Source organism: Lathyrus oleraceus, chromosome 4 (genome assembly GCF_024323335.1).
Source record: "Lathyrus oleraceus cultivar Zhongwan6 chromosome 4, CAAS_Psat_ZW6_1.0, whole genome shotgun sequence".
NCBI classification, from domain to species: domain Eukaryota; kingdom Viridiplantae; phylum Streptophyta; class Magnoliopsida; order Fabales; family Fabaceae; genus Lathyrus; species Lathyrus oleraceus.
The window spans coordinates 151,176,286-151,195,086 of NC_066582.1; the positions used below are offsets into that span (position 1 = coordinate 151,176,286).

The 18,801-nt window shown below is 29.5% G+C and overlaps 1 protein-coding gene across 1 annotated transcript; it reads right to left on the minus strand.

The window, feature by feature from the left end:
• Positions 1–13,470: 13,470 nt before the first annotated feature.
• Positions 13,471–17,430, minus strand: LOC127136461 (uncharacterized). The gene is made up of 6 exons (XM_051063014.1): positions 17,343–17,430; positions 17,199–17,252; positions 17,025–17,120; positions 16,080–16,852; positions 15,701–15,884; positions 13,471–15,590 (listed from the first exon to the last, which is right to left on the minus strand). The coding sequence occupies exons 1-6, from the start codon at positions 17,428–17,430 to the stop codon at positions 13,471–13,473; spliced, it is 3,315 nt and encodes a 1,104-aa protein (XP_050918971.1).
• Between the last annotated feature and the right edge of the window lie 1,371 nt (positions 17,431–18,801).

Genomic DNA, 18,801 nt, shown 5'->3' on the forward strand with positions numbered 1-18,801 from the left:
ATTATTAATCGATGATTTTTATTTTGTGAAATTGATGAAATATTTGTTGGATTTGTCCTCCTTTCCTATGTGGAGAAAGACTCAAATATGAGTTGCTCATTTTTCTCAATTATTTAAGTGAATATGATCAATTTAGGAGTTGAGAGAGATAGAGAGAAAATAAGAATTCAAAAGAGAGAAAGGAGGAGAGAAACCTATTCACATTTTTTCTGCAATCAGTCTCAGCAAATCAACGATCTCAAATTCGTTAGCCATCAGACAAAAGTAATGTAAGAGAAACTTTTATATTGACTTTTAGTGACAAGCTTTCTATATGTATGTTACATGAACTTTCTATATGTATGTTACATGAACTTTCTCCTTAAAATTTAGGCAAATGATTTTTGTTAGTAATTACAAATTTTATTACTAGAGTAATTTGTGTTAAAATAATAATGCTTTGTTTTAAAATAACATTCAATTTTCTTGTTAGCACTATCTGATAGTGGCATAGGGAACAACTTAGAGGAATTTCAAGAAACGAGGATTCTTTCACAAATGTTACTATCAATTGTGGTATATTAACAAGTCATGGTTATCCTCAAATTTGATATTTTTCACTCCGTTGATTTGCATTTTATAGATGATTATTAGTCAATGATTTTTCTTTTGTGAAATTGATAACATGAAACTATATCACATTTTTAGACTTGATTTAATTAAATTATATCGTTATTTGATTCAATTTATTTTATATTATTCAATATTACTCGGTATTTTCTTATTATTTATTTCAGGTATCATTGTTTAAAGCACGTGTGAAAAAGAAAGAAAAGGGGTGCAAAAAGAAGATTTTCTAGGAAAAGCAGCAAGCTGAAGCACCAAAGCCCAACCCACGTTTGGAACAAAGAAACTTGCTGTCACGACCGCAACAAGCACGTGCCGATCGCCACGTCCTAAAACCTAGTGTTACGACCGTAACACATAGTGTGACGGACGTCACACATTCCATCCTATATTTTAGGCTTTACGTGCGTAACGGAGTGGACGGTTTCCCCTAAATTCTCTCCTGCACTCGTAGACGTTTTGAACCACACTGAAGACCCATTCTAGGAAACGGTTATTTTGGGAGGTGAATATAAATAAACCTCACAAAAGCCTATTCAACCTCTCTTTTCGCCGTACAATTTTTCCAGCATTATTTTTCCAGCACTCTAAATTTTCAAGCAATTTATTTTCTTTTCTTTTCTAGTTTAGTTTCCGAAGCATACAATTTATTTTCTCACGATAGTTTCTACACCGAAAATTATTGTGTAATTTTTACTGGATCTAACCTTACGTTAGATCATAGTATTTTATTTCCTTGTTTTTACTTTCCTATCTGATTGAGAATTGTGAAGAACAAATCCAACCGGCTTGTGGTGGAGTGTTCGAGCATCGAAGCTAGGAGATAGAATCCAAATTTCTAGTATTTTTCCAGGTTCATTAATTAATTAATTTATCGTCTTAATTTACATATGCTTTGTTCCGCTGTTTATATATATTGTTTGTTTGATATGGCCATATTTATGCATGATTATTGTTTATGCATATTTATCATGTCTGGATAATTAATTTAGATATCGGTATGTAAAGTAAGCGGAATAAAGGAATCAAAATTGAGTTGGTTTAAATTTATTTCAGAATATAGTCACTCTTTTTCTGGTCTCAATTTACAAGGTTAATACCAAGATTTTTGTACGAGAGTAAAAGACATAAAGAAGTTAAAATCAATAGAACGACGGTTTGAGCTTTTAACTGGACAGTGTAAATTGAACATTAACTTTAAATCAGGGCGAAAGCAATTTTTAAGGTTAATTAAATTCTAATTATTTTCAAAAATTATTTTTAAAAGTTAAATGTGAGGACGAGAGTTAAGCATTTAAGTTTAATCATATAATCTAAGTCAACAGAGCGAGAGTTTGAGACGAGGGCGTTTAAACGGTTAGTATTTTCTCAAAAGGAGTTTCCATAGATTCTATTATTTTCAAAAGTGATTTTAGATTTAACGAAATAGTGAGAGCGTACGTTAAAATATAAAGTCATAGTCTAATTCAACAGAGCGAGAGTTTGAGGAAAAGACTTTTAATTAATAGTGTCTACTAAAAAGACTTATTTTAAAATTAAGGAAAAGACCAACGAAGATTTGATTCCCTAATTGCGACGAACTACCTACTGATATCCATATTATTTGATATTTTATCTAGATCCAAATTTAGTTTTATTTTTTCCTAATCATTAAAGTATCATCCGCCTTAGCTTTACGCAGTAACCCTAGAAAAACGGTAGATCGATTCATTAAGTCCCTGTGGGATCGATATCTTTTAAAACTACGCGATTAGACTGTGCACTTGCAGTTAGTACCCCGATAGACTCATAAAGTCGCGATCAGAAATAAATGAAATGTTTGTTGGGTTTGAGCTTCCTTCATATGTGGAGAAAGAACCAAATATGATTAATTCATTTATCTAACTTATTTAAGTGGAGATGATCAATTTAGGGATTGAGAGATATAGAGAGAAAATAAGAATTCAAAAGAGAGAAAAGATGAGAGAAGCCTATTCTTACTTTTCTGGAGGAGATAAGCCTACCCAAGCGGGGTTCTCTGACTTTGATATGGATGGAGACATTGATTCCATAAATTCTACTTCAGGCTACATGATTAAATTTGCATGGGGTTATGGTTTGGCAGTCTAGATTACAAATGTGTGCAACATTGTCTACTAGATAGGCTGAGTTTATTGCCATTTCCAAAGCGTGCAAAAAGTTACTCTAGTTGAAGAATTTTTTGCATGACCTTGGTTTTGTTCAAGACAAATATGTGTTATATGTTGATAGTAAAAGCTCTATTCATCTTGGTAAGAATCCTACTTTTTATAATAGGTCCAAACATATTAATGTGAGATATCATTGGATACGTGATGTTTTGGATGCTAAGTTGTTGAAGTTAGCTATAGTTCATACAAATCATAATGGTTCTGATATGATGACTAAAGCATTACCAAGAGGGAAATTTGAAGTTTGTTTTGATATCGTCGATTTGGGGATTTCCTCCACATAGTAGTGAAGGGGAGATTTGTTGGGTTTGGGCTTCATTCCTATATGAAGAAAGATCCAAATATTATTAACCCATTTGTCTCACATTTTTAAGTGGAGAAGATCAATTTAGGGTTGAGAGAGATATAGAGAAAATAAGGATTCAAAGGAGAGAAAAGAGAAGAGAAACCTATTCCCGTTTTTATGCAACCAATATCACTAAATCAAAGATCGCGGATACGTTAACTGTCAGATCAAGCTCAAATTTGGAGGGTAGGTTCACAACACCTATCTAACTTTGACTGTTCAGAATTTCAAAACAAGGTCTGATCCGAGAGATATCTGCTTCGCACTGAAGCTACAGATTTGAGATTTTTTTCTTTTCTATTTTATTCTTATTTGTAAGCTAGTTTTATTTGTGATTTGTGGTTGTCAGCACTAGTTTGTGAATCACTTTAAGACTCTCTTGTACCCTTAATTGATTATAGAGGTGCTATTTCTTTAGCATGGACAACTCATGATTTTTACTCACATATTGAGGTATTTTCCACGTTAAAAAATTTGTGTTCTTTGCGTCTTTATTTGTTCAATTTTCCGTCTTATATTTGTCGTTGATCCTTAAGGTTCCTATAAGTGTGGGAAATTTTGTATCCCCTGTTTATTAGTTTGTTATTGTGTCTTAATTTCCCATCAGAGTGACATCAGAGCTCTTGGTTAAGGGATATTTTACTTGTTTCAATGATGGAATCAAATACAAATATGAAGATGGTATTTTTGAATGGTTCTAATTACCATTTATGGAAGGGCAAGATGAAAGACTTACTATTTGTCAAGAAATTACATTTACCTAATTTTAATTCCACAAATCCAGATTTTGTGTCTCATATTGAGGGGTTTTCCACGTTAAAATATAAGTGTTCTTTTGTGCCTTTATTTGTTCGATATGTTGTCTTATATTTATTGTTGATCCTTAAGGTTCCTACAAGTGTGAGGAATTTTATATTCGTTGTATCTTAGTCTGTTATTGTGTCTTAATTTTACTCCCATCAATGCTTTTATCAAAACCATCAATAAGTTCAATGTTCTCATGTAGTTATTGTTCTTTAATTTGTCATTGAGCATACATGGCTTACCCCACCAATTCTTTGATCCCAATCAATAGAGATAGTCATTTCTCTAACAACATCTGAATCAAAGTTGCACAGTTGCAACCACTGAAACATGTTGGTGAACCATTTTTTAATATGTATTGATAAATATGATACTCACTACTTTCTAAATTGCTTTATCACATAATATATGAGACACATATCTTGTACCATGATTCAAACCAATATTATTAAATATTTTGTATAACGTCTGTATTCCGGTATTGCATTGGAATTTTGGCTACCCGATATGAAAATCGGTATTGCATTTCGACATCGTTAAACTAAAAATGGCGAAGCTTTTCTGGTATACTACAATTATATCTTGACTAGCGTTCAGACGGGCACTCCCGTGCTCGTCTGTCCTCTTTTTTTAATGCGCACAACAAAGAAAATTAAATGTAAATTTTTCTTTTTATGAGATTTCTATTGTATGTAGCATTAATAATATTATTATTACACTTTGAAAATGATAAACAAAGATATTCAAAATTATATTAAAGCATGCAAATTACTATTGATATTGTATAATCAATGACATTCTCTAAGAAGAATGCCGAACATGAAATCTTTATACGAAGTATTTTCTTTTTCCCTGCAATTGTTTTCCGTGGTAAAGAAAAAATTTAAGACTCTAAAATTAGAATTTTTTTAGATAAAAAGATAGTAAAATTAATAGTAAGTAGTGTAATATAGTTTTTTTTTACCTTATAAAGATTTGTATTAATTCTTCATACATCCATTTATCAATGCACTCTTGAGATTTATAAAACTACAAATACATGACAAAATGTCATATCATCAAAGATATACATTCAAAATATTTGAATCATTTGAATATAATAAGATTTATTGTAACACAAATAAATGTATACCTGGAGAATGAAGATACTTTGTTTTAGTCTTGATTTAATAGAACAACAACTCTGACTTATTTCTGAATTACTTGTATTTTTGTTATAAAAAAAAGAAAACGATGGACTTAGTAAATATATATGGTTTTATTTACATAAACCACTAATAGAAGGTAAATTCATGAATTCAAAAATATTCTTAAATGAATAAAATAAAACCTCTCTCTCTCTCTCTCTCTCTCTCTCTCTCTCTCTCTCTCTCTCTCTCTCTCTCTCTCTCTCTCTCTCTCTCTCTCTCTCTTTTCTGGAATCTGTCTTATAACAACGATAAAAAAATATAAATTCATAAAATTCTAGTATCCGCTTAAAATTAAGTTGAAAATTTCAAATTTTCCGAAATTTTTACGGGATATCATGATCATTCCATTCCAAACGAATATGCTAGACTTTATTGGAGAGTGTCAAGTTAAATATTGTCATGACTTATATTTCTCCTGTGATTCTCTATTATATTTCACTAATATTAAGAAAAGTAATAAATAAATTTCTTTAATGTTCATATGATGCAATATAAACAAAAAGAAAGAGAACTTACATCGTCAAAGTTGTTGATTTTATATTTTTAATATAACATCTTCAGTGACCAAGTGATATAATAAAAAATTGTAGTGAAAGAAAAATATTTATGAATTAACTAAAAGGGAGAGAGAAAAAGAAATAAATAATTTTTAACTAAAAGAAAGTGAGAAATATTTTAAATTAAAAGATAAGAAAGTTACTAACCACTTTATTTTGTAACTGATGTAAGTTGCCAAGAACATAATTTTTTAAATTATATTATGTTATTTATTTAAAAAGAAACTAAAAGATATTTTTGGATCAAAATTAGATCACGCAAAAATCATGTATTCCCTTTATATATAGGTATAGATACAAGATGAATTTGAAGTTGACTGTTATTTATAATAACTGCTCCATTACTTATATTTAATATTCACAATATATGACTGGCTTTTTTTTTTAATTTTGAATTTCTTTATTAATTCATTTTAAAACTAATAAAAATAATTTTTGAGGATATTATTGATATCAAAATAGGTCAGGCCAAAACACCACATTAAATAGTTATGGATACTCAATAAATAATATATATGACAAACATTTTTGTAGCATTGTAATTAATTATATTTTTTTTATCATTGATGTAATTTATTTTATATATAAACACGTAATTATTTAAGTCAAGAGTTTCATTCTACCTAGTCTATGTGCTTTAACACTTAATAAATATTTATACATTAAATAAACACGTAATTATTTAAGTTAAGAGTTTCATTCCACCTAGTCTATATGCTTTAACACTTAATAAATATTTATACATTACGTAAAATAATTTACTAAAATAAATTGTTATGTCCAAAAATAAAATAATTATTTATTTAATAACTCATTAAGATAAAATAATTTATCTCCATAGTTGATACATTATTTTATCAAAAACTCAAAGATATGCATTAAAAATATTTTATTTTATCATATTGAAATATCAAAGAAAAAAATATGGAAAATAATAACACAAAAATAAAATAATTGATTATTTTTTTATGTTATTTCGGATTAAGCTTGTTAGTGTTATAGATAAGTATAAAATCCATATAAAATATGAAGTAATATTTCTTAAAAAAAGTTATATAAAATTACAATAACCGAAAAAAATTCGAAATGTTGAATAGGAATTAGGAAGTTATTTAAGGTTACAACTGCCCTACGGCCATCATGTGTTAATTCTTTTTATTTTAATTATTATTATTTCTAAATAATAAACAAATATAAAAAAAGAAGTTACTTTTTAAAATAATAAATAAATAAAAAAGAAGAAGTTAATTGAGGGTATTTATGGAAGAAATAAAAGTCATCCCAAAATCACATATCCCCTTTATATATAGTTATAAATATCGGATCTAGCTAATAATAAAAACTTGTTTTAGAAGTAGACCGATATTATTATTATTATTAATATTATTATTAATATTATTATTATTATTATTATCATTATTTATAACTAGCGTTCAAACGGGCACTCCGTGCCCGTTTGTCCGCTTTTTTTACTGCACTAACGCGTGAAAATATTAACAGTTTATCTTTTTTTATAAATTTGATTTTATATAAACTATTTATATGATGAAACATATGATATTTATTTAGATATATATTAAATTTTGTTTGCAATATAATATTCTTTGTATTAAATTTTGTTTGAATTGAGAAAACCGCATTGTGACGTGATGTTATTCAACCATTTTTTTTCAAACAAATCAATAATGTAAGTGGAATAAATTGGTGATTTGGAATACCGTATTATGAAAAAAGAAAATAGGTGACACAAAAATTAAGTTTTGTCTTTATATATTGTTATAGATTGTTCAAAACCATAAGAAGATTTAGATAAAATAAGAAAAAAATGTTTCTCATAGTTTATTAAGCAAATAAACATAAACTTTAAAAGAGAGATATTAAGTGACATTGTTGCTTAATAGGAAGGTCAACCATATAATCAAAATCAGAAGTCTCTCTCATAAATTTGTATATATTAACTTAATTTTGCATAAATTTTGTATATATTAATTAAAAAAATATAAATTTATAAAATTTCTATTTAATATTTTCAAATACAAATGCTCAAAATATTTAAAATTAATTGATTTGAAATGAAGACAAATACTTAAAATATCTAAAATTGATTCATTTGAAATGAAGAGAAGAATTTAGTGTGAGACATTTATTATTGCTAACGATTATGATAATTTATAATTTTGAAGTTAAGTAAAAAAATATCTATCAGTTATCTTTTCATCTTTTATTCAATTTTATGATTTTAATTTATTTTCAGTTTTCACACAGATAGATAACTGCTCTATCAGTTATGTAGATGTCAATGGTGGTAGTTACTTTTATTCTTTCATTAATCGTGGATACAATTTAGTGGGTAAAAAGATAATTGTTTAAGGGTAATTTAGGAATTAAATTAGGTCACGCCAAAAGAGTATATCCCCTTTTATCTATAGGTATAGAAGATAGTGAATATTAAAATGCAAGATGAAGTCTCAACTTTAAAAATCTTTAAGGCAAAGGCAAGTAAATTACGTCATAAAAATGGATCGGGTAACAGAAAAGAAATAAATAGTTAAAATATAAATATGGAAGTAAGTCATTAGAAAGAATCTATACCGTGTTACTTACATTTGCAATACTCTTCGGTTGTCGATCTGCTCAGGAATCATTCTCCTAGTTTCTCTAAGACAACACACCAAGAATTATGTTCATCTAGTGTTCCCTTATCCCATGTCTCTTTTGTTTCTCTGTTTTAGATATTGAAGTAAGAGGGAAAGAAAAATGTTACATAAAGATTATTGTTCACACATGATAAATTTATTGGAAGGTAAAAAGGGAAAAACTAACCAAAATAGAGAAATCGGCTAAGCAAATGTTATTTCTTTAGAGGAAATGGCAATGAATTTTTACAGTTAAATAGAAAAGTAGGAATAAGAAGACAGTTATATAATGGTAACTAGCGTTCAGACGGGCACTCCTGTGCCCGTCTGCCCGCTTTTTTTAATGCGCACAGCGGAGAAAAATTAATGTATGTTTTTTTTATGAGATTTCTATTGTACGTCATATTAAAAATAATATTATTATACTTTGAAAATGGTAAGAGTTCTAAATTAAGTCTTTTATCCTAAATATATATATGATCCCTTGAAAATGTTTGTTTGTAATGATGCCCTTATTGTTTACCAAAATCATGATCGAATGCAACGGTAATAATCATAAATATTCATCTTTCTTTTATGGAAAAACCACTTTCGTATTGCTTACCAAAATCCCCTATATTCATCTTTCTTTTATGGAAAAACCACTTTCGTATTGTTTACCAAAATCCCCTATGAATAAATATATGTTATATCAGTATTCCCTTTACTCTCTCTCTCGTCTGCCCGCTTTTTTTAATGCACACAGCAAAGAAAATTAAATGTAAATTTTTCTTTTTATGAGATTTCTATTGTATGTAGCATTAAAAATAATATTATTACACTTTGAAAATGATAAACAAAGATATTCAAAATTATATTAAAGCATACAAAGTACTATTAAGAGGAATGTCGAACATGAAATCTTTATACGAAGTATTTTCTTTTTCCCTGCAATTGTTTTCCGTGGTAAAGAAAAAATGTAAGACTCTCAAATTAGATTTTTTTTAGATAAAAAGATAGTAAAATTAGTAGTAAGTAGTGTAATATAGTTTTATTTTACCTTATCAAGATTTGTATTAATTCTTCATACATCCATTTATCAATGCACTCTTGAGATTTATAAAACTACAAATACATGACAAAATGTCATATCATCAAAGAAATACATTTGACTCATTTGATGTAATTTATTTTATATATAAACACGTAATTATTTAAGTAAGAGTTTCATTCTACCTAGTCTATGTGCTTTAACACTTAATAAATATATATACATTAAGTAAACACGTAATTATTTAAGTTAAGAGTTTCATTCTACCTAGTCTATATGTTTTAACACTTAATAAATAATTTACAAAAATAACTTATTACGTAAAATAATTTATTACGTAAAATAATTTACTAAAATAAATTGTTATGTCCAAAAGTAAAATAATTATTTATTTAATAAGTCATTAAGATAAAATAATTTATCTCAATAGTTGATACATTATTTTATCAAAAAATCAAAGATATGCATTAAAAATATTTTATTTTATCATATTGAAATATCAAAGAAAAAATATGGTAAATAATAACACAAAAATAAAATAATTGATTATTTTTTTTATGTTATTTCGAGTTAAGCTTGTTAGTGTTATAGATAAGTATAAAATCCAAAATGGTTGAATATAAAATAGGAAGTAATATTTCTTTAAAAAAAAGTTATATAAAATTATAATAATCGAAAAAAATCGAAATGTTAAATAGGAATTAGGAAGTTATTTGAGGTTACAACTGCCCTACGGCCATTATGTGTTAATTCTTTTTATTTTAATTATTATTATTTTAAAATAATAAACAAATATAAAAAAAGAAGTTACTTTTTAAAATAATAAACAAATATAAAAGAAGAAGTTAAGTGAGGGTATTTGTGGAAGAAATAAAGGCCATACCAAAATCACCTATCCCCTTTATATATAGTTATAGATGTTGAAAGCATAAAAAGGTTTGAGCAAAATCTCATATCCCCTTATTATTATAGAAGATGAATTTGAAGTTGATTGTTATCTGCTATGTGCATCATATAAAAATCAATCAATAACACATATATTTGGTTATTAAATTATTCGTATGTACGCGTGTAATGTTATTTTGAAAGCGAATTTGTAAGCAATTATGAAAGCAACAGTGGGGTACCATCGAAATTGATGATAAAAAATTTAATGTATTATCTATTACACAACAGTGAGATACCAATTTTATAAGTAGAATGAATAAGTAAACCAATTTAAAGTGTAATTAGGAAAAGAAAATCATATCCAATATAAACTTATATTTTTATGATAATGGAGAAAAGCAAAATAAACTTATCTTTATGTTTGTGTTTTTCAATTATTTTAATTTTTTTATGTGAAGTTTTAAAAAAAATCCTTTTTTAAGAGCAACTATATATGATCATATCTTGCAACAACGAGGTGTTTAAGTTATGAAAAAAACTGTCATTATCGTTACTAAAAGAAACTATTGTCAATTTTAAAAATGTGGTGAGAGGTTATTAAAATAAACTATATTGGAAGTAAAAAAACTGCATATTAGAAAGTTACAATAGAAAATCAAAAGTAAGATAGAAATATAATAGAATGAAAAAGTTCAACAAAAAAATAGTATGTTGATTGAGAAAAAGATGAAATTAAAAAGGAAAAATAGAAGTTGATTTTTAACTTGTGTCATCCTTCAACAGATAATGGAAGTTATAGATATTATATATTATTTTGTGAGAGATGGAAGTTAGTTTATCAATTGGTAACCAACAAAAAATACTAATCACTTAAGTTATTTATAAAAAAGATAAAGGTTAATTTTTGAACAAAAATAGGCCACTCCAAAAACTCGTATCCTCTTTATATATAACTAGCGTTCAGACGGGCACTCCCGTGCCCGTCTGCCCGCTTTTTTTAATGCGCACAGCGTAGAGGAAAATAAATATTTGTTTTCTTTTTATGAGGTTTTTACTGTAGGTCGCATTAAAAATAATATTAATACATTTTGAAAACGGTAAATAAAGATATTCAAAATTATATCGAAACATGCAAAGTAATATTGATACTGTGTAATCAATGACGTTCTTTAAGAGGAATGCCGAACATGAAATCTCTATTCGAAGTATTTTCTTTTTTCCTGCAATTGTTTTCCGTAGTAAAGAAAAAATGTAAGACTCTTAAATTAGACTTTTTTTAAAGAAAAAGATAGTAAAAATAATAGTAAGTAGTGTAATATAGCTTTTGCTTACCTTATAAAGATTCGAATCAATTCTTCGTACATCCCTTTATCAATGCGCTCTTGAGATTTAAAAAACTACAAATACATGATGAAATGTCATATTATAAAAGAAATACATTCAGAACACTTGACTCGTTTGAATATAATATGGTTTATTGCGACTCAAATAATACCTGGAGAATGGAGATACTTTGTTTTAGTCTAGATTTCGTAGAACAACAATTATGACTTGTTTCTGAATTACCTGGATTTCTGGTAAATAAGGAAAACAATGGAGTTAGTAAATATATATGGTTTTATTTATATAAACCACAAATAGCAGTTAAATTCATGCATTCAAAAATAATCTAGAGTAAATATATTCTTAAATGAATTAAATAAAAACCTTTCCATCCTTTGAGATATTATTTCTCTTTTCACCATTTTCCAAAGTTGTGTTTTATCTGTTATTACCGTGGAGCTCCAACCGATGGAGTAAATTTTCAAACGTTTGACCTGTTTCAATGAGGATGATAAAAATGTTAGTGAAAGAGTGATGAAAGTGCAAGAATTTTTTTCATACGTATTACAGAAAAGATAAATACACCTTATTGTCGAGTTTGCCGATGGATGAAATACTTTGTTCATCCTTCCACGTGTTCCATTTATCTTCAAAGTCTGTTATCTAAAATTTATTGCATAAGAATAGTGAGAATAACTATCACCCCATTTATATCTAACATAAAAGCATAAAATAAATGATTAAGTATAACTTACTTTCATGTCGAAGCAAGTTTCAACATTCTTTCGTCTCAACTCCCTACATAATTGGAAGATTTCATCGTGTTCTAGTTTGGCTGTATATTAAAGCAAAAGAAAATTATATTTAGTTATTATCTATCTATGATATAAATAATACAATATAAGCTTGGTATGTCGTGTAACCAAAATGGGAATCAACGTGTGAGCAATTTTTTCATTGTACTTAATAAATACCTGCGAGTGCGATAAAAGAATTTGTTTGTAGACTACATTTTTTGTGTAGTCACCATCTTCTCCTTTCAATTTTCCTTCCCTGGTTAAAACTCTTGTTGTAGTCTGTGAAACACCCCTGGATAAAGCCACATATAACTGTCCATGACTAAAAACATGTCGTGGAAGATATATTCCAACATTTGGAATGGTTTGTCCTTGTGATTGTAATTGCAAAACTTAGTCGCACAAGAAACTGCTTTCTACTAAGGACAAAAGGCAGTCCATCACTTGCAGATGTTTTTATTTTAATTCTAGGCAAAAAAGCACGTTTTCCTGCGTTGCTTCCTGTCAGGATTTCCACATCCAACATATTCATAAATAAACCACGACATAATAACCGGGTCCCATTACACAATCCATATCTAGGATCTAGATTTCGTAACAACATCAATGGTGCACCCTTTTTTATCTTTAGAATATGAGGTGGCAAACTACCTTGTGCAATTGAGTTTAAGAATTCTTGCTGGTATAAATTATGATTATCTCCTTCAACCTCGTCAAACGATAACAAATTATGTTCTTCTCCTGGAAACTGATCGATAATCATATCATTCAATTTCTGGACATCATCATTTGTTGGTGTCAAAATAGCTCTTTGTACCATATATGGGGCATCCCAACCATGCAATTCTAGATCAGGAAAAATATGTTGGATAAGTACTTGTATGGAATGTTCACCTTCCCATGGGATTGCAATATGTAAAGGTAACCTCACCATGTCATCTGGTTTGGTAGGTTCGACACCATCACCAATGCGAATAAGAAATTCTGCAAACTCTTGATCATGCAATGATCGCATATTTTGACGCAAATGCAAAATCTTGGTATGAATCCATAAATGAGACTGAACAATAGACGCTGAAATCATTTGTGCCTTAGTACCTTTTCTTACAACAGGAAGAACTTGACGAAAATCCCCCCCATGATCAGAACTTTTCCACCAAATGGAGCACTGTTGCTACAAATGTCTTGTAATGATCGATCTAAGGCTTCCAAACAATTTTTGTTTGTCATTGGTGCTTCATCCCAAATTATTGCGGCAGCAACTCTAATGAGATTTGCAAGATCCTTTTGCTTTTCAATACCACAAATGGAACTCGGTTGAATATCAATAGGTATCTTAAATCGAGAGTGTGCAGTCCTACCACCGGGTAACAATGTTGCAGCTATACCAGATGATGCAGTTGCTAAGACAATTTCTCCTTTACTTCTTAAACTTGCCATTAATGTTCTATAAAGGAATGTTTTACCTGTTCCTCCTGGACCATCAACAAAAAATACCCCACTGTGTTTTTGAACAATTACATTCATAATGGTGTTGAATGCAATCATTTGATCATTATTTAACTTAGCAATAAATTCAATATCTTCATTGGGGATATCGATCGCTAACTCCTCTTGTATGATACTTGGAACTGCACCTCTGTCTATTGTATTAGGGGGTAAAGATGGGAGATCATAATCATCAATCTTTTTACCGTGCAGGTTTAAGAGTTCATTCAAGTTCTTCAACAACATATTAGTTAAGTTTGACTCCACAACATTGTTAGCTGTTTGATAATCCTCTACCATATGTGTAAAAAACTCATTCCAAAGGCCTCTAACATCAGTAGGTTCACAAAATATTAAAATCGTCACGAATAACCTTCGTAAAGCATATGGCATTCGGAGACTCGTAGCCTCAACCAAACAATCACGAATACTATGATCAGTCTCTAGAAATCCCCTATCCTCGGCTGATTTTTTGAATGTACTGAAAGTCATGCCATTATTTGTAAGAAGATATTCCCAACTGGTTGGACCTATGACATGCGATAACAACAGTCGCAAGTAAAACTTATCTCCCTCCGAAGGTGATACCGTATAGATTCTCCCGATAACTTTTCTTGTTGATCGCCTACGATGCCATTCCATATCCCGCTTGTTCCAACAATAATGCTCTGGAATCTCTCTATACAAATACTTTCTTGCTTGTGGATCTCGTAGATTCAATGCAAAGAATTGTGTGAGCATTGTTTTGGAGTTGCGTTCATTATTTAACACATCTGCAATTTGCTGATGATCATAAAAGCGCACTTGATGGCGGTTCGGCAAGTGGATCTGCAATCTTTCAACCGAAGGATATAATCGGTAAAGAGTGAATCGAAATATTTTCCATAATGCCTCGGGAGCACAAATCCATCTTGCATCAACATATTGCTGAACTTCATCCATGTATGATCCTTTATGAACCTCCATAGCCACACGATCAGGGCCCTTGTACACATATTTGTATAGATACTTGATACTTTTAATGCTACTGCAAATCTCTACATTGATGTGACAGTCATACTTTAACAGTAACCAAGGGTTATAAGGAACCACCCATCTATTATCGACAGACTTATCTCTACCTAACGATACAGACTCATCAAACCTTCTCCTATACTCGGGATATGAGTCAGTGCCTTGACGTGTTTCATCCAAGAACTGTTTGGGATACCTTTTTTTACAATGTCCGTCTTTCATACATGGAGACTTTCGGTTGATTATGCCGCAAGGTCCGTGGATCATATGTCTTACAACAGCTTCATGCAACTGTGGTTCACATTCTAATTTAGGTATTTCTGCTCTTACCATACTATCATAATCTTTTGGGTCACGCAACTTATCGTTACTTTCTAAGACCAATAACATATGCACATGCGGCAGTCCTCGCTTTTGAAATTCAGTGACATACATGTAGCTTTTAACTTTACCCAAGACTCCTTTATTAATAACATCATCCTTCAATTTCTCAAATTTCGAACGAAATATTCTTGTTAGCAAATCTGGACGATCTTGTGGTGTTTGAAAAGGCAAAAGTTCTGATGTTATCTCACTCCAAGAAGGATTGCATGTCATTGTTAGAAAAATATCTGGTTTACCGCCATTAAGAACAATAGCCATGTCATCTTCATAACGTTGTGTCATGTCTCGACGACTGCCAATAAATGATGATGGCAATATTGTTATTTTTCCAATGTTCTCTACGATGATTCATGAAATGCATTAGTATTAGAATATATGAATTATTAGCATTAGAAGTACAACTAATTATTAATCCAAAACTGTATATTTATGCTATATGAATTTGTACCTGCATTAGTTTCACCAACATGCAAAGCATCATGTAAACCTTGGTACAATTCAGAACGTATATCACTTTGGTGCTCTTTATTCCACCTTAATCTTCCTGATTCAATTTTGACATAATTGTCTACAACATATTGTTGCAACAGTCGACCCGCATTTAACAACATTGATTGATCATTTGGGCGAATCTACAGTTGATTGAAAAAAATGTCGGTGTTAAATGTAAAGTTTTTTAAACAACGCTTAGCTAAGTAGATTATCTACTAAAATTAATCCAAATTTACCTGAAGCATGTAACTGTAATATGCTCGACATGACACTCTTCATCCATTGCAATTTGTTGTGTTGATGTCCCAACCATGCGTCCCAAATGGAAACAATACAGGGTATTGCAAAGGATCATAATATCCCTTTGTCTCTTGAACTTTCTTGAGATTTCCATCACAACGAATGACATTAATATCCCTTCCATAATCCATCGAATCTGCATCACATCCAACAATAATTGCCGCAACTTGTTCAGCAGTTGGAAGATTGTATTGATGGTGATTACGTGGACGCTCTTTAAGTATGAGGCTACATTCACTGATATTTGGAAGTATTGAAAGTTGCTTGAACCTAATTACAAAAGGATTAAACTGATGGAGCATTTTCTGTAATTTGTGAACTATATTTTGGTGCAGCCGTGGATTTTCCTGCATTCTATTATGTAGCTCGTTATCGGTGTCGTAGATGTATAGTTGTAAGAAACGCGGTCTGACACCCTCATTTGGATAGAAACCTCCTATGTTATGGTAAAAAGCACCTTGAGCACGAAATGTGTATATACCACGACCAGATGCAAGAATATTCTCATCAACATGAACACCAATTGAAGTGAATGAAACCACATGGTTATAACTTCGAATATGTTGCCTAAAATGTTTTCCTTCAGCTGAACTATCCAAAAATAATTGTTGCAATACTATAGGAGCATCAACTCGTGAGAATGATATATTTCCACCATTACAACACGTATCACGTGATTCATGATGAAACAATCTTGCATTGCAGTGTCTACAGGTAAATGGATGAGGCAACCGGGCTTTTGCCATCATCATATTATTTTTGAAATTTCGAGCAATATTGTGCTTTGCTCGAAAAGCATGTCCTGATTCTACAGGCAGGAGTTTGATATTGATTACTAAATATTATCTAAAATCTAAAATACAAATAAAAAATATATGCAAGATGCCTCAATTATTATATTTTAATATTGCATGATTTGAAATTTTACGTCACATGAGCAAATGCTACATTTATTTGAAGCAAAATTTTTACGAACATACCTTGAGGACGACGTGATAATGCACCATTTTCTCTGACATCCATGTTAACATATGATATTACTGCATCCTCTAAAGCTTCGTCAACATCCATATCATCTGATACAAAAATAATAATTAATATATATACATTTGTAAAAATTAATACTCGCATACTTAGAACTATATCACTTATACCTGTATCGGATTGACTCGTGATGTTTTGTTGATTAGGGGATGTACAATTACGATCTGCGGGTTTAAATACATAGAATAAGATATGGCGAAAGCGAACAAAATTATGAAATATAACGTATAATATATATATTGATCATCACCAACCAGGTGCAACATCATTAACATGTGTAATTCTACTTGGACCGGCTTCACTGTCATGAGTTCCTTGAAAGTGTGATCTTGAAAAAGTCATATTTGTAAAATTTTGAAATGGAACTCTCGACTGACTGTTTATATGGCGAGATGTTTGAAATGGAATTCTCAATCACTACACTATGAGCTAATCGAATAAGAACAACATAATATATATTTTCAATTATAAAGTGTGGGAAATGCTAATAAGGGGCATTAGTTAAGAAATTCATTAAAAAGTAAGTTGAACCGTTTTTAAAAAATTAAAAATATATGTTTTTTCTAATATATATATATATATATATATATATATATATATATATATATATATATATATATATATATATATATATATATATATATATATAACAGAATTATTTTTTTTTTTAAGAATATCGTGTCTATTCAATGTACTGAACTTATAATATTCTTTTATTTATAATTCTTAATCCGTCGTGGGACACCGGTTAATATGACCCATAAAGTATTATTTGTCTTTACTAATAATACGTTAATTTTAATTGTATTATAAATATTTTAAATTGAATAAAATGTTTTAATTACAATTTAACATATATTTATCAATTCTACGAAAAAAAATTGAAAAAATAATTTATCAGGTATTGCAAAGGATATCCATTTTATATATAGGTATAGATTTACATTTTTCTTTATTACAGACTTGTGAATATCAGTGTGATGTTATATGGTTGCAGACACATAGTAACAATTTCATTATGGATATGTAGGCTAACAGGAACTTTGCATCAAAAGGAAGATATAGGCGATTCTGTATGTTGTTATAGGTTTTGACTATTTTTTGCGTTATTATTATGTTTTCTTTTAAAAGAAAATATGTAGTGGCAGTCATTTGATCTCTTGTTTTCCTTTACATTTTTCATAAAATATAACAACCAATATGATTCTAGAAGCTGTGGACATGACAATCCACTAAATCAATTAAATATAATTAATTAAATTAATTAAAGAGTGATTATCCATTAACTAACTACCCTTCCAACATGGTGGCTAACCAATTCGAGGTTAAATGTTTCCAAAGCTATATATTTCATTAAGAATTCCTTTCTTATAAATTGATAAAGATTCAAGAATTAACATGTGAAACTGACCACATAGAGTGAATTTTCAATGCGGTCAACGCGAAGCACTTCCCAAAGATTTTCTTCACTATCTTGTATTTTTTTGGGTGCAGGATAAGGAAGTGAATAATATGAGTATGGGAGTTGGGTCTTTATTGATATTAATTTGTTTACTTTCACTTTCAAAACATCTCCCTGCAACAGATAAATATTGAGCAAGTCAGTTAAGGACATAAAAAATAGACCTACAATGAATCCTTATAATTATAATCAGATCAAGATTATGACAAAAAGATATCACATTTTACAAAATCCATGACATTTTTTTGCAA

Coding starts and splice junctions, on each gene's coding strand:
- LOC127136461 (XM_051063014.1), bottom strand. CDS start 17,430: ATGACTTTTTCAAGATCACACTTTCAAGGAACTCATGACAGTGAAGCC. Junction 16,853..17,024: donor ATTATCACGTCGTCCTCAAG/GTATGTTCGTAA, acceptor TCCTGCCTGTAG/AATCAGGACATGCTTTTCGA. Junction 15,591..15,700: donor TGTTGGTGAAACTAATGCAG/GTACAAATTCAT, acceptor GAATCATCGTAG/AGAACATTGGAAAAATAACA.